At 40.4% G+C, this 16,651-nt stretch overlaps 1 protein-coding gene across 1 annotated transcript; it reads left to right on the top strand.

Annotated features, from left to right (window-relative positions):
• Nucleotides 1-10,474: 10,474 nt before the first annotated feature.
• Nucleotides 10,475-15,985, top strand: LOC141763983 (protein Hook homolog 3-like). The gene is made up of 3 exons (XM_074628855.1): nucleotides 10,475-13,253; nucleotides 13,378-13,452; nucleotides 14,897-15,985. The coding sequence occupies exons 1-3, from the start codon at nucleotides 13,197-13,199 to the stop codon at nucleotides 15,026-15,028; spliced, it is 264 nt and encodes an 87-aa protein (XP_074484956.1). The 5' UTR covers nucleotides 10,475-13,196; the 3' UTR covers nucleotides 15,029-15,985.
• The last annotated feature ends 666 nt before the right edge of the window (nucleotides 15,986-16,651 follow it).

Below are 16,651 nucleotides of genomic sequence, written 5' to 3'. Positions count from 1 at the left end.
AGCCCTCTTTAGAGCCAGTTGTTGTAAGAGTACCATAGGTCATTTGGTACCAACTCGTTCTCACTCCCAACTCGTCAAATACCGCTGTTTGGTAAGTGCTCCTCAGCATCGGAAACCAACGCACAAAGGCACCCTTTAGCGACAGTATGTGAGGAACTGGGCTTTCAACTAACTCCGATGTAAACCCACCCGCAGTGGCAGTCTTTAGTCACGTGACTCGTCGGTATCGTCAGCCCTGTGAGTCACGTGAGTCGCTAGTCAGTGAAGTTAACATCAACCATGACCGTTTCCTAATCCTAATAAGTGGTTGTGTTGCCTAAACCTAACTTCCTGTGAAAACGGAAGTTTATTTTGAAAGGACACTATGCATGTAATGAGCGTATATTGACACGCCGTCCCTGGTCCATCCAAAAGTCACACAAGAGGGGTACCCCATGCATCGGCCTCCGATGCCGAGACCGAGCGGCGGTGTTTGATGAGTTGGGAGTGAGAATGTGTTGTTGGAGCAGAAGTGGGAAGTGAGTGGTGAAGCAAGGGAGAGAGAGTGGCGGCGACAGCAGTGAGTAATGTTATCGACTCAGGGTCAAGCAGGAAAAGTTAACAGTGTTTGGTTTGTCCATTCTGGGCTACTGTAGAAACATGGTGGTGCAACATGTCCGCCATGTAAACGTATAAACGTAAACATATAAACGGCTCATTTTAAGGTAACGAAAACACAATTCTTATTTTCAGGTGATTATACACTAAAGAAAACCTATTTATTAATATTATTTCTGCCAATAGATCCCCCTAATTGTTAAACACTGTTCCTTTAAATATAAAGCTACAGCCAGTAGCCATTCAGCATAGCTTAGCATAAAGACTGGAAACAGGTGAAAACAGCTTGGCTCTCTCCAAAGGTAGTAAAATCCGGATTCCAACACCTGTAAAGCTCAGTAATTAACACGTTATATGTTGATCAAAAACTGAAGTGTAGAAACGACAAGTCAACGTTTTTACAAGCGGTGTTTTTGTTTCTAACCATTTCTTGGAAATTTCCGGAAGTTTTGGTTGCCAAACAACCTCACAGTGACGACAAGACTGTCACACTATTCCATTCAGCAGATTCAGTGAATAAAGGAAGCACAGGTTTAAAACCACAACACGATCTATGAAAAACTTGAGGTTTTCCTGTTAACCCTTTCAGTCCCGGGGCAAAAACATCCATTTATCTGCCTCTCAAAGTCTCAAATTAGTCTCAAATATGGATGAAAAAAAGGTAATGGAAAATGACCATTTCCTTTTCCCAAATGATTAGGGGTTTTTGAAATGAAGAAATATATGATGTGAATAGTATCATAAATGATTTATGATAAATTACATATATGTAAAGTTTAGTTTTGCCTTAAAAGATTATGTTACAAAATGAATTTTCAGAATTCTGAAGGTTTCACATATGATAGTTAAGTGTCTAACAACAGCCTCAAAATTAATAATAAAAAAAAAGCAGGTGCAACAACAATCATTTACTCAAATTATCTTTGACTCAAGTCAAACCATGTCAATAACTATCCTGAGTCAAAACCTAGAATGTAAGAAATACTAATAATAAGTAACTAGGGCTGTCAAAGTTAACGTGATAATAACGCAAATTCGTTTTAACGCCACTAATTTCTTTAACGCAGTAACGTAACTTGTGATTTTTAGGTTGTATCGGGCTCAGTTTTAAAGCTAGAGTGAAGATACTGGCATCTAGAAAGTACAATATTTGTCATTGTTTTGTGTTGTTAAATGACTTCCAATAATAAATATATACATACATTTGCATAAAGCAGCATATTTGCCCACTCCCATGTTGATAAGAGTATTAAATACTTGACAAATTTCCCTTTAAGGTACATTTTGAGCAGATAAAAACTGTGATTGATTTGTGATTAATCACGATTAAATATTGACAATCATGCAATTAATTGTGATTCAATATTTTAATCGATTGACAGCCCTAATAACAATTTATAGTTTGGATTACCTTCAGTCAATGGAACAAATTATCCAACATTGCCAGTAAGGGTCACATTACAGGGGATGCTCATAAAAAAGAAACATCTGTATAATTAGTGTCAATCAAATACATCAGCCCTCCATCAAGTACTACTTTACTGAAGCTCAAATTGTTCTGTTTTTCTCGCTTGTACAGGTGTTGCAGTTAATGTGTCCACCCCTGCTGTTCTTCTATTGTTCCTCAGTAGCTCCAGAATAATAAGAGCTTTTATATATCTGCCTCTAACCATCACCTTACAGAAGTAAATGCAGAGTCTTGTTCAGCTGCCCTGTGGCGTTTGTCAGTCAAAAGCATCACCTTCCAGCCCAGACTGGCTTCCTTGGAAACTCTTGGCCTATTTCTGTTTGTCTTGACGAGGGTTTTTCCAGCCTGAGGTGGCTATTTTGGTCAGATAAATACAATGTTGTTTTGGGAGCGGGGGGTTGAGGAGCGAGGCGCAGATGAGATCACCTCTCAAGGCTCCTGAGCTGCAAAACAACAGGCAGCAAGACAAGACAAGAACTGCCACGAACGGAGGCGGAAAATAAAGGCTTGGGAAATTATTGACATCCCGTCCTGGATTCAGGTCGGCCCGAGGCGAGGATTCGAGAGAGAACCTGTCCCCCTGTCTCTCGGAAACATGGGTAGAGAGATTTGGAAACATCTTTAAAAAAAAAATCAGAGTGGAAATATTTGTGATTATAAAACATCTCAGCTGAAAAAAGGGAAACGTGTTTAATAGATGCTGAGTGTATTTTAAGGCCCTCACCACAGGGCAGACCAGCCATGTCTGTATTTTGTTATATGATTAGATTTGTTTGTATGTGGCTGGAGGCCATGGGAAAATTAAGCTCACAACTTCAGTTTTTTTCTCTTAGGAAGGAGGGAGCATATACGGGAGATTTCATGTCTGCATGGTGAGAGTGTCTGTCTCTCCTGCTGCCTCACTGTCTGTGTGTCTGTGTGTCTGTGTTTTGACAGGAATGACTTGTGTGTCGCAGTTATCTTCTGATCAGCGGCTACCAGTGAGTGTGTGAGTGTGTGTTGCTATGTTGCCATGTACACTCATGCCTGTGTGTGCGTGTGTGTGTGCGCGTGTGTGTATGTGTGTGTGTGAGAAAGAGAATTTATTGCCATGCAGTTGTCTGCGGTTCCAGCCAGGTGTGGTGGTAGTCGGACGGGTGTTTGGCTTCGCTGCCAGGTGCAACACCTGCAGCTCTCAGGCAACAACATCTGTAAACAGTGTGTCTACGTGACTGGGTGTAGTGGTGGAAAGTAGCTAAGTACATTGACCCAAGTGCTGTACTCAGGTATTTTAATGTACTTGTACTTTACTTGAATGTTAGCATTTTCTTTGTTACTTTATACTCTTACTCCTCTGAAATATTGTACTTTTTATACCTCTGTTTTCATCTGGCAGGTTTCTTTTCAGGTTAAGATTTTACATGAAAACAGAATAAGCCAATAAAACACAATGTATTTCAATTGTTAAATGTGCTCTATATGACATTCAGAGCATTAACATAGCATCAACAACTTTTGTCTACGTAAAGATATAGGAGCAATATCTACCCGAGCATAGAATGAAGTCACTTTCCATCTGTGTGTGTTGTAATCAGAGTTTCTCTGTGCTTTGTTGATATAGCCGGGCTGGCCACGCATGCTTTTAGTGCATGTTAGTGCATGTGAGCGTGCACCTCTGGCTAGCTCGTCGTTGTGGAAGCGTAGAACCCACCCAACGGTGTTTTGCAATTGTTTTCACTGTTAGCGCTGTCAGCATCGTTAGCTACGAGCCGCCAGCTCAGCCGTCACCATGTTGAGAGCCATGCAGAGGCAATAGAATGCTCTGAATTTGGTATTGAGCACCTTTAAGTAAGATTTTGAATGCAGGACTTATTATATATTAATATATATATTTCTCCATTCTTTTATTGGTATGTTTACTTTACTTTTTTACTTTTGAAAAAAATAATACTTCTTCCACCATTGACTGGGGTAGTGTGTGTTTGTGTGTATGTTTCTAAGGTGTGTGTGTGTGTGTAAACCCTCATGCATCTGGAGCTCCTTAAAGAGTGTGTGGGCGGAGGGAGTTATGCGGTAAAATGAGGTCATCGTTGCTGTTGATTTATGTGACACACGCTATTACTTACACTCCTGTGACTTCACCAACGTCTCTGCTGACAGCATGAATAATACATGTCCCCACCTCCACTTTCTCCTCTCTCATCTGCTATTTCATAAAGTTTACTTCATCATTACTGACCCATGTCACCGTGGAGCGTGTGCTTTTGTGTGTGCGTGAGTTTGGCCCAGTTTTATTTCCATGTCGGCTGCCATCTTCCATCCAGTTCAACAAGTACGCCCTTCACATTGGTAGTTCATGAAATTGCACAACAGGAAGTGGGAAGGAGTGGATGCATGTGTACGTGCGTGTGTGTGTTTCATTGACAATGCCACACCCTAGTTTAAGAAAAAATTATCGACATGCGGTGATGATTTTACTTGTGAGACATTGTGTAACCGTTGTGTTACCGTAACACAGGTGTCAAACTGATTCACCCCAAAAATCTTTCAACATTTCAATTCAGTCGAGTCACGAGACAAGTATTGATACATGCAGTAAAACTTGGCTTTTTCAGAGACATGCAGTGATTTGCCTGTAGCGTTGAGAAACACAACTGTCCGCCAGAGAGTAATAGTCATGGATGGGTGGCGGATCACGTCCCGGATGTGCTTTTGACAGCCAAGCTCAGACATTTTGCCCCCCAAGAAGCTCCGAGCCGAGCCGCGGGACGGCCGCTTCCAAAGCGAGGTCACCGTGGTCAGCGCTGAACGGGCAAGAGCGCGGAGGCAGAGTGAAGGAGAGAGGAGGAAGGGGTGAAGGAGGAGGGTTGTGGATGGGTGGGGGTGATGGGTTAGGGGACGGAGGACAGTCGTAACTGTCAGCATCCATCAGGGAGCCCAGGGGTGACATGGGAGCAGGCAAGACAGAAGGAATAAAGGGAGGAGGAGGAGGAGGAGAGGTCAGGGTGGGAAGTCGGCCCTTAACTAGTCACCCCTCAGCCCTCGAGTACACTTGTTTGCTGTCCCACACCCCACACCGCCTCCACTCTCCATCTGTTCTCAATGCAGATGTGTAAGCCTGCAGCTGCTGGATTTGTTCTTCTTCAAAGTGCCGTGCCAGTTACCACTTCTACTACAAACAAAAGTACAAGTTTTATAATCATCCACCCAGAAGAACTCATGAGAAAGGACAGTGTAGCCCTTAAATCATCATGTGATGTGAGCAATAAAACATGAAATGGACTTCGTCTTCAGTGTCACCTAAATCACATCCGTTTTTTTCTCTTCAGGGAAACATTCAACGTGTCTGTTTCTACAGCTAACGGTGCTGTACCCGAACCTAACTGTACGCACAGATATTTGACTTATTTGACAGAATTCTGCCTCACATACTGTTAGTGGTTGTTGATTTCCAGACAGCTTAGCTTATAAATTAAGTGCTCTCAAATCTCTGAAGTCCAGGCTTCTTCAGAAGGTACCACAGAGGGATATTTTATTTATATTAGGGCTGTGAATCGATTAGAATATTTAATCACTATTAATTGCATGATTGTCCATAGTTAATCGTGATTAATTGCAAATGAATCAAATTTTTTATCTGTTCAAAATGTACCTTAAAGGGAGATTTGTCAAATATTTAATACTCTTATTAACATGGAAGTGGGCAAATATACTTGCTTTATGCAAATGCGTGTATATATTTATTATTGGAAATCAATTAACAACACAAAACAATGAAAAATGTTGTCCAGAAACCCTCACAGGTACTGCATTTAGCATACAAAATATGCTAAAATCATAACATGGCAAACTGCAGCCCAACAGGCAACAACAGCTGTCAGTGTGCTGACTTGACTGAGACTTCAATTCAATTCAATTTATTTTTAAATAGAATAAATCATAACAGAAGTTATCTTAAGACGCTTTTCATATAGAGCAGGTCTAGACCGTGCTCTATAATTTAGAGACCCAACAAGAGATCCCCCATGAGCATGCATTGTTATGCGACAGTTGCAAGGAAAAGCTCCCCTTTAGCGGGTAGAAACGTTGGGCAGAACCAGGCTCTGGGTGGGCAACCATCTGCCTAGACCAGTTGGGTTTTGGGTTGGGACTTGCCCCAAACTGCATGTGATTATCATAAAGTGGGCATGTCTGTAAAGGGGAGTCTCGTGGGTACCCATAGAACCCATTTACATTCACATATCTTGAGGTCAGAGGTCAAGGGACCTCTTTGAAAATGGCCATGCCAGTTTTTCCTCGCCAAAAGTTTGGAACATTATTTACCCTACTTCGCGACCAGCTAGTATGACGTGGTTGGTACCGATGGATTCCTTAGGTTTTATAGTTTCATATGATGTCAGTATCTTCACTCTAGTTTTAAAACTGAGCCCGCTACAACCTAAAAATCGCAAGTGATGTTAAAACTAATTTGAGTCACGCGTTATCGTGTTAACTTTGACAGCCCTAATTAATATAAAGAAGAAGAATTTCTTTAGCCTGGTTATCAGATTGAATTGCCATTTTATTCCACGTCAGTTGAATTACTAAATAAATCAGGGATGTGGGTGGTGATTCAGAGATCTGGAGTCAGGCTAGAAGTAGACGTAGTAGAAGAATAACAGGAGGCTGTAAGATAGACACTTTGGGGCAGGGCAGAAAAAAACACAAGAATGGTCCTTTAATGTGAGAAGTGAGAACTGATGTTAAAGTCACAAGAAAGTGATCCTTTTCAAAATCCAGCTTGCTCACAGTGTGGTAGAAATCCCTCCCATCCCTAAAGACAGCTCTTACCTTAACCCTCACAAATAATAACATCCTCAGGTTGACTTAGATAATGACCTGCAGTCTGACTGTGGAGACGTTGTCCACCCAGTTTTCAGATCCCAGAGGGAAAAACATGTTTTCCTGCAGCTGGCCACTGCTGAGGGCTGCAGCCCAGACATAAACAGTGGTGTGGCCGGGCAGAGGAAGCCGAGAGGCTGGTACTGCAGCTGGCAGGGAAACAGACACTGGCCAACATGTCTGCTGTGCCGTGAAACTCAGGTGTAAACACCGTGAGGAATCGCTATATAACACACGGAAAACAGAGGGTTCAGAACTTAAGGAATGATTCTTCCACAATGAACACACTGTGTGTTGGAGGTTTCAAGCCTTTTCACATCAAAGACTCCTCACCTCCGCCCCCAGCCCACCTCCTGCCAAAAGAGATATCTCCCCATTAGACCATGAACCCCGTTTAATTAGATTTAAAATATGATCCTTTTGGATCCACATCTGAGAAGACTGTTGTTGTTGTTAAATATAACTTGGTTAAGAATTATATAACTGTGAGTTAATGCCAGCAGACTGAAGCAAAACCTATGAACAGAATAGTCTTTATATTGTGCTCATGATTAGGGAGTAAAACATAGTTACTAAAAAGTAACAAAATCTGCATATAAATATACAGTATATACATATATATACTGTATATAAACGGGCATCCTAATTAACACGCTATATGTCATTTGTTTAATCCGTAAACTGAAGCGTAAAAATAATTTGTGTTTTTTGCGGGACTATTTCTTGAAGCAGCGACTTCCTGCAAGGTCTGCTGGTTGCCTGGCAACCTTACAGTGAACTCGTGAGCTCGTGTTTACGACATGGGAAGTCGTGTAAACGATATGCTTGGCGTTCAAGCGGTTAAGTCGTGAGAACACCGCTGCTAAGCAACGGCAATATTAACGTTACTGTCGGAATCTAGAAGCCACAGAGGCGAACAATTTAGCAAGCTAGCAAGCGGGTAACATAATGCAGGAAATGCAAAGGCATAATGACAGAGGAAAAAGATGAAGGTCGTTGGGAATATCAACATTTTCCTCAGACATATTATAGAATTACGAAGAAAAACAATATACGACTAAAATTGCAATATATTAACTTATTATGCACCGAAAGATGAGCTTCCATGTCCTCCGTTTTCAGAAACTTTCCACCTACGATTTCGTTAATACCACAAGAGGAGGGCATTCAAATGGCCTCTTCTCATGAACATGGTCAACATGACCCCACTGAAGGCAGCACAAGACTAGGGAGTTACTGCCAGGAAAAAGCCTGACTCTCAACCCCCCAGTGAAACCACATAGGGTTGTTTTTATCCTTCATTTTTTAAGGAGTAAACAAACCAGATATAATGTAAAGTGTGAAGGTGCTGGTTAGCAGATTATTTTTTCTTTGGACAGAGCCAGGCTAGCTGTTTCCCCCGTTTCCAGCCTTCATGCTAAACTAAGCTAACCAGCTGTTTGTGGTAGCTTCATATAGAGAGCTACAGGAATGAGTCCTAAAACCAGGAAATGAGTTCGCATTTTAGCACTTCCGGTTCTCTCATCTGGAAATCAATGTTTTTTTTTAATGGGTTTATATTTAGGTGCCTGAAATAAGGTCTGTGGTTAACACAAGCTTTTTAACGTCAGGAAATATCTCGCTCGTGAAATTGAAGTCTTTATGTGTCTTAAAAAAGGCGGTTGCTAACAGGTGGCTAAATGAAAATACTAAACGTCATCACGCCGACTCGTCCTCCTTTACAGCCTCGTTGTGTTTACTCGCGCTCATGCGACCGTGGTGTAGTTTGTTTATAGCCTAACGTTAGCTTTTTACTTCTGGCGATTGCATTCTCACTTCAAAAATCATAGAAGTGGTGTTCATTTGTGGAGATTATCTTGCTGAACAAAAAGTGAAAGCATCGTGTGTTTGCCACAGAGCTTATTTTCTGCAATAATCCAAAACCCAATGGGAAAATCCCATTGGGTTTTTGTGAGGGAACCAGGGAGATGCTAACTTCCTGGTTGGCCTACACAAATACGTCATCCCTGCAGCACTCTATTTATCATACAAACATGAAAGTGGTATCAATCCTCTCATCAAACACTAAGAGTATTTCAGAAAATGGTGAACTTCCTTTAGATAAAGATGAAAGAAGACATTGGAATTATACTGGGTGCTTGAAACACACATTTATGATCATTTTAGACACACACACACACACGCACACACACACACACACACACACACACACACACACACACACGCACACACACACTTAACCAGCCCTCACAAACAAGCCTTTCTTTATTGCCATCCATCTTGATAACATTACACTGTCAGACAGACCATTAACAAACAGTTGATTCATTCTGGATCAGACAATACTGATAAAGTGGTCTTGTTTAAACAAAGTCAATACAGCTGACTGCCAAAAAGATACTGTATGTGTGTGTGTGTGTGTGTGTGTGTGTGTGTGTGTGTGTGACGGAGAGAGAGAACCAGCTTGTAACAGACAGGACAGATACACACACACACACACACACACACACGGAGAACCAGACAGACAGGTCCTTATGCACATAGAGTCCTTCTTCATGAAGCAGGGTGTGTAAGACAGGGAGTGCCCGAAACACACATACAGACACACGCCAGACAAAAACAAATGTGAAAGTACAGGGTTAGAATTTGGTACAATAAACACTGAGTGGAGTCACATGTGTGTTTACTCACTTGAAAGAGCATGTTGGATCCCGTTATTGCCTCGTGTTTAGGTTGTAAACAGTGCGGTGTATTTCACTCAACAAACAAATCTAAATAGATGTTGTTGTGGTCATATTAATAAGACTGTGTTTATGGGTGAGTGTATGTACATGTATGTATGTAGTGGCATAACTGTGTGTGTGAGTTTATCTTTTTCACGGGTGTAGGTGTTTTCTTCAGGAGATGTTTCTTTCCCAAAAAATAACAACAGCTATGTTTTGTTATTGTATTTTACAGAGATGTACATTTTTCTATTTGTATTTTTTAGGGCTGTCAATCGATTAAAATATTGAATTTGTCAAGTATTTAATACTCTTATCAACATGGGGGTATGCTTGCTTTATGCGAATGTACGTATATATTTATTATTGGAAATCAATAAACAACACAAAACAATGACAAATATTGTCCAGAAACCCTCACAGCCATATTTTTTGACATATTTTTCAAACTGTCTTTAAATGCGGCTCTGCTCTGTATTCCTTATCATCGATCAGTATTGTCTTGACGTCAAATGTCATAAAATGTCACTTTTTAAAGGGAAATTCCGCCTTCAAACAACTTGGTTGCATGTCCATAGTTTTTGTTTCCGATATAATAACAATGTAATCACAATGTAATCACAAGTTGAGATTTCAGTGACATCATTAAAACGTCACCGCTGACGATCTGACGGAGAGTCAGATGATCAGACGATAATGTGGCATTTATGTTTAACGCACTTAATAGATCCCACTTCACAGCACTTTGTATTTACTTATAAGCACTTTGTATTTACTTTTTTGCACTGTGGTTATATTCTATATATTGCACGTCTTAATGCAAATATTTGCACATATTTCATATTTCTTATATTCTCATTTCTTATTTTTAAATGTATTAATTTATTTCTTTACATATAATTGTGTATATATTGTATCATTATGTACATAATTGACATGTTACATGCTCCTTTATTTCTATTTTCTTACATTTCTTAATGTTTATACGTAAGATAACTGTAACGCCACAATTTCCCCCTGAACGGATTCAGTCTGTAGTAATCTACCGCAGTTTAAAGTCCAACTTCCTGTTTCAACTTTGACCTACTTACAGTAGATTTATACGCACGCAGTTTTACTGTGAAATGAAAGGTTATTACTGACATTTCAGGTGTGCTCACTGTCAGTTTTACCTCAAAATACTAACTGCTGGGGCGTTGACAGCCTGTCTGATTGTCTGACTGCTCGTGTTTCTTTCATCGTTGGACTTTTTTATAGTGAGGTCGCCATGTTCCCAGATCTCAGCAGTTACTTTTGTGAGTACAATGGTATCATAACTGATAAAAAATGAAGGTAAAAAAAAAAAACGAACCCTAACCATAGCATAAACCGCAACACACATCACATCAGACATCACAATGGTTTTAAGACAAAAAAATCTTAAATAATGTATTTATTATAATATAAATAAACAATTGGTCCATGATATTATTGGCTTAAAAGTGTTTAGTCAGTTTCGCTATACAATTTACACTTTTGTTAACAAATAAGTGCGGCCGGTATGAAGAAAAAGTGTCAGAAAGAGAGTTATGAGGGTGAAAAGTGTTTTTCTTTCTTTATTTATTTTTTTATTGTTCATTTGTCACCTCATTGGAGAAAATGAGGGTGGGTGGCCACCAGCATTTTTCTTCTTTTTTTTTAGAAAGCGACCAGCACCCCCCAGAAGGTGGCGTCATAGGTGACCGCCTATATGGCTCTATGCCTTAAGCCGGCCCTGTAAGGTGTGATAAATCATAATTGTCCTTTAGTTGTAGTAGGGTGTATGAGCTGCCTAGTGTAAAGCTTCAAGAAGATTGTTTCATGTGATGAGCTGATGCGAGGAAACTGATTGTGATGAAGCAGAAATCTTTAGGAAACTGCAGACAGCAGCTCAGAAACTATAGCAGTAGGAGGAAGCTTTCACAACAGACAGTTGTTCAGGCACTGCTATAGCTAACAGGAATCTGCTGCGCTTTGTGTGTCTCTTGTGGCCTTGTGATATACGTCTCTTTCATAACATTCGCAGATCTCAGATGGGGCAGATTCCAAGAAACTTGTGTATGAAAGTTTCTTTTCTTCCCACATTTTTCTTTATGCGGTTTCAACCTTTTTTCCGTTTCAGGGGCACATTTCCTTTCCACAGAATCCTACAAACTGAGAGTAGGCTATGCAGCGGCAAATGCACACAAACGGTTTGACAAGTGAAATGTGCAAACTCACGTCACTGTGCGGTGAGTATGGTCAGACGGTTCTCAAGGAGCTGCAGAGTATATTTCAGTCTTAAACATAAACAGTTTCAGTAAGCCCTATCTGCTCCTGGTTCCAGAGAAGCACACACACAAACACACTTCTTTGGAATCCTCCCCCGCACTTGTGTTTTCACACTTAATGGCAAAACCATCAACCACATTTCCCCTGCAGCCAGCACAAAGACTGGAATGGGGTGACCTTTGTAAAAACTGACTTTGGGAGACAGGAAATAGAGATCACCGGTAGACCAGTGACCAGACATTTCCTCTGATGCTTGATTGTGCCTGATATGCTGGTACTGCTGGCCTTTGAAGCTGGTCAAGTGATAATCAGGGGAACTACAGCATTTCTGGGTCACTGAAACTAGTAATGACTCAGTTAAACAGACAGACAAACATGCACACTGACTTTGTGCATCTTTGTGGAAAACAACAAAGCTTGATATGACGCAAATTACAGGAGAATAAAAAGAATTCCTTCGTATTGTCGTATTAACACCATAAATGCATTTCTATAAACAAATCCGGCGACCGCTTTGTGTGTTCCACGAACTAGCGGCGCCACCATTACTGCGGGGGCAAGTCGTAGTGACTCTACTGTCTGCTAACCGTGTTATGCCTATGCTGATATAATACTAATATAATAATATGTTAACTTTAGCAAGCTGACGTTACTTGTTTCACCATGTTAGGCTGACGTCAGGCAGCTAAGAACTGTTCAGGTTCTTCCCGAAATACAAGACATCGCTGTCAAACAATAACATTACATAGAAAATAAAGGTAAAAGTAGAAAATTGTACACTTCTTAGGACAGCTCTCATTCAAATGTGTGCGTATTTTAGGGAGATGCCACCGCAGTAATGGCGACTTGTTTACATCCGGTAATTCCTCGGATTTGTCTTATTGAGATAGACAACTTAACGGTCTAAATTTCAACATATGTCATATCTGTTGTCAAGCTAATTGCATTGTGTTATGGTGATCACCTAGTAATCCCTAGCCCGGTGAATGACTGTCCGACAGCAAATGTGCCCGAGTCAGCAGGATGGCATCTTTGACTGTGGCGAGGAGCCAGAGCATTTAAGCCTGCAGCACCTCTCCATATTGTTCTGTCTGCCACACAACAAAACCAGGGCCTCCGCTGCAAAATACAGCCAAGAGCAGCACTGAGCTACAAACAGACGGGGCAGGTCAGGGGGCCGTTGGTGTACAAGTCGGTCAGTCACGCAAACATTTCTTTGCTTGTATACGGGTCTGATTTGTCGGTGCGCATCTCGAATAATGACCAGCAACGAGGAGGCCAGACCGTTTGATACCATGACAACAGCTGCCCCAGAGGTGAGTTAGCGTCTGTTCAGACTCTGTAACTTATCTGAACTACTTTTTTTGTTGTGTTGGGCTTTTTCGTTACATTGTGTTAAAGTGATTTGGTAAAATTACTTTTGAAATGTGACTGCTACAGGACACTCAGGGTGATGATACGAGGTCCAGACAGGAGCAAGAGGAGAAACTGATCCTGACAGCCTGGCAAAGCATGGTGAGTACATGAGGAAAGAAAGTCCATATAGCTGTATTCCTTAAGACTTTCAATCAATTTCAATCGTATCGTTATCAATCGTATCGTTATCAATCGTATGGTTCAATGAAATGCACACGCTAAATCATGGTGAATCAAACAGAATCAAACTCTGCAGTCCACAAATGGTTGCATAGATGAGACAATATATATTTATATGTTTTTGTTGCCATTTTGCAGGCCTTTTTCTCCTCCCCAGTTTGGTACGTTATGGCCAGTTCCCCTGTAAGTCCACTTTTGGCCATAGGGAGGATGTTGTCAGCCTTCTCTGATACACAAAGTATCTTCTTTTAACCAACAATATAAAGGTTCACTCTTTCACTCACGCTAAATTACGAATCCTTCTACAGGGAAGGCTTGACCAGCCCTACTCTGCCTCTGATTGGCTAGTCCACGCCGCCTTCGTTGGCTGGATGGGTAAGGTTTAGGCATGAGGGGTGAGATTGGTTCGGGTTAGGGTATAAGAATATGATGGTAAGCCAATCAGAGGCAGAGTTCGGCCGGCCATGCCTTCGCTATAGTAGAATTCATAATATCGCATCCCTCACTGGCTTCCCACAAGCAAGCCACCTGCAAGGATTGAGCCCTGGTCTTATTTTACCCATGTACATTTTCTTAGGTGTTTAAAACTGTTTTTTGTTTACTCATATAGTTGATATGGCTCTAAGGCAGGTGTTAGACCAGGGGTCAGCAACCTTTACTATCAAAAGAGCCATTTTAGGCAAAAACTAAAATCTGTCTGGAGCCGCAAAACATTTGATCATTGTGATGAAGGTAACACAGTTTATAGTATATAGTATATAAGTCTAATGCAGTGAGGGCCCAAGTGCAAATGTACTACGGAGTATTAGGGCCACATTGAGGGGGAAAAAATCAGAGATTTCCAGAATACAGTCATAACTTAACGAGAAACAATGTCATATTATTAAGAGAATAAAGTCATAACTTTACGAGAAAAAAGAGAATAACACGTAAAATTACTACTTTATAATGTATTATTATGAGAATAAAGTCATAACAACTTTTTATTCTTGTAAACTTCTGACTTTACTCTCAAAATCTCAGAATTATTTTTGTGACCCAAATTCTGTGTCGTACCGTCGTACCATAGACCTACAACTATGATAAATAAAAATGAAAATGTAAACAGAAAACAGTTTTTCATTTCCATTTTTAAAAATCCACAAGGAGCCTCTGGAGAGGGGCTAAAGAGCCGCAGGCTGCAGACCCCTGTGTTAGACACTATCTAAACGGTTATTTATGCTGGTATAGTAGTAGTGGTAGTACTCTTTATTTATTATTATTATTAATGATGGCAGGTGTCAGTCCGATGTGGTTAACATGCCTGAATTATAGTACCATAGTGTTTCCACTAACAGCTGACAGTTGTTTTTGCCTCTTGCAGTCCTCAGCTCTGCGGCAGCACAGTCTGTGTAAGGACTCCAGAGCTTCAGGCCCGGCTCAGTCTTTCCTGGCCAAGCAGAGGCAGTCCACGCAGGCCAGGAGGGCGCTCTCCCTCCGGCTGCAGCCCAGGTAGGAGCCTCCATCCGCAGGGAGAAATGGAGGAGTGCAGCCCACTCATGGGCATGATGGGAAGCAAGATTGTGGAAGAAGGTGTGAATTTGAGTCACTGTCTGTGATCTATTTGCTTTGCTGCTATCACCCCCTGCTGGTCAATGTTGGAACTGGATTTCATGTCAAATAAAACAACTAAATAGCAAGTGTGAACTTGCTATTTAGTTGCTAAATTCAGTTGCTAAATTCAACTACTGTTTTTATCTGTTTTATACCTAAATGTGTATCAATAATCACCAGATTGTCTGTTCCATTCTTCATTGTATAATATTTATACATTTATTTTTGCAGGTAAGATACAATTTCCTTTATAAATAATGCAAAAACAATGACTATTCATTTAGTCATTAATGTAAAATGGTTGTGTTACTGCATCTCATTCATTTCATTCAATATTTATATAATATGCAATATATGTTTAAATTAAGTTTGAAAACACAACAGATGACATTAGAAATCATTCTATTTACAGTTATATTTTAGTAGCCTAATAAAAGAAAATAAAGTGAACAAAGAAAACTGTCACCCATTTCTGTCTGTTCATTTCAGGACCATTTTGTCCATCCAAACTTTGCTAAATTACTAGTAGCTATACAGACTTCAGTCTTCAGACTTCAAGTCACAGGCAATATATTGATATTCTATATAATGTGCAGATACCTGGAAAAAACAGAAATAGTGTTTCTTTAAACACACACTCCTTGAGCTTGAGGAATAACTGGTCTCAGTTTCATCTCCTTTGCAATGTAGGGTAGATTGTTAGCTACTAAGATGCAACATGTAAAGAAACGTTTGGAGTCGTTTACTCGTTTTTCGATGACTGACTCTAATCTTGGTGCTAAGCTAGGCTAAACATGTGATGATGAAATTTGTTTAGTTTAGCACAAATATTTAATGTCTGTATTGAATAAACAGAGATTCAATTGATATTTTCTTCTCGCAAACTCCGCGAGAACAGAGTGCTACAGGAATGAGTCCTAAAACCCAGTAATGAGTTATCATTTTAGCACTTCCTGTTCCCTCGTCTGGTAATCAATGTTTTTTTTTTTAATGGGTTTTTAGTTAGAGGCCTGAAATAAGGTCTGCGGTTAACACAAGCTTAAAAGATTTTAACGATTTGTTCTAAGACATAATATACATCAATATATATACCACTTTGCCACCACTGCATTTTGAAGCCTTTGTATGTCTTAAAAAAGGCGGTTGCTAAAAAGTGGCTAAATGACACTACTAAACGTCATCACGCCGACTCGTCCGCCTTTTACAGCCTTGTTGTGTATACACACACTCATGCGACCGTGGTGTAGTTTGTTTATAGCCTAACGTTAGCTTTTTACTTCTGGTGATTGCATTTACACTTCAAAAATCATAGAAGTGGTGTTCATTTGTGAAGATAAATATCAAAATTGTGTTTGCCACAGAACTTATTTTCTGCAATAATCCAAAACCCAATGGAAAAATCCCATTGGCTTTTTGTCGAGGGAACCAGGGTGATGCTAACTTCCTGGTTGGCCTACAAAATTACGTCATCCCTGGAGCACTCTATTCCTTCAAAGTTCCCAATAGTGTCTTCAAATACCAAACT

Source organism: Sebastes fasciatus, chromosome 3 (assembly GCF_043250625.1).
Source record: "Sebastes fasciatus isolate fSebFas1 chromosome 3, fSebFas1.pri, whole genome shotgun sequence".
Classification (NCBI taxonomy): Eukaryota; Metazoa; Chordata; class Actinopteri; order Perciformes; family Sebastidae; genus Sebastes; species Sebastes fasciatus.
The sequence above is the reverse complement of the archived record's forward strand: the minus strand, read 5'-3'. Positions and strand labels throughout refer to the sequence as shown.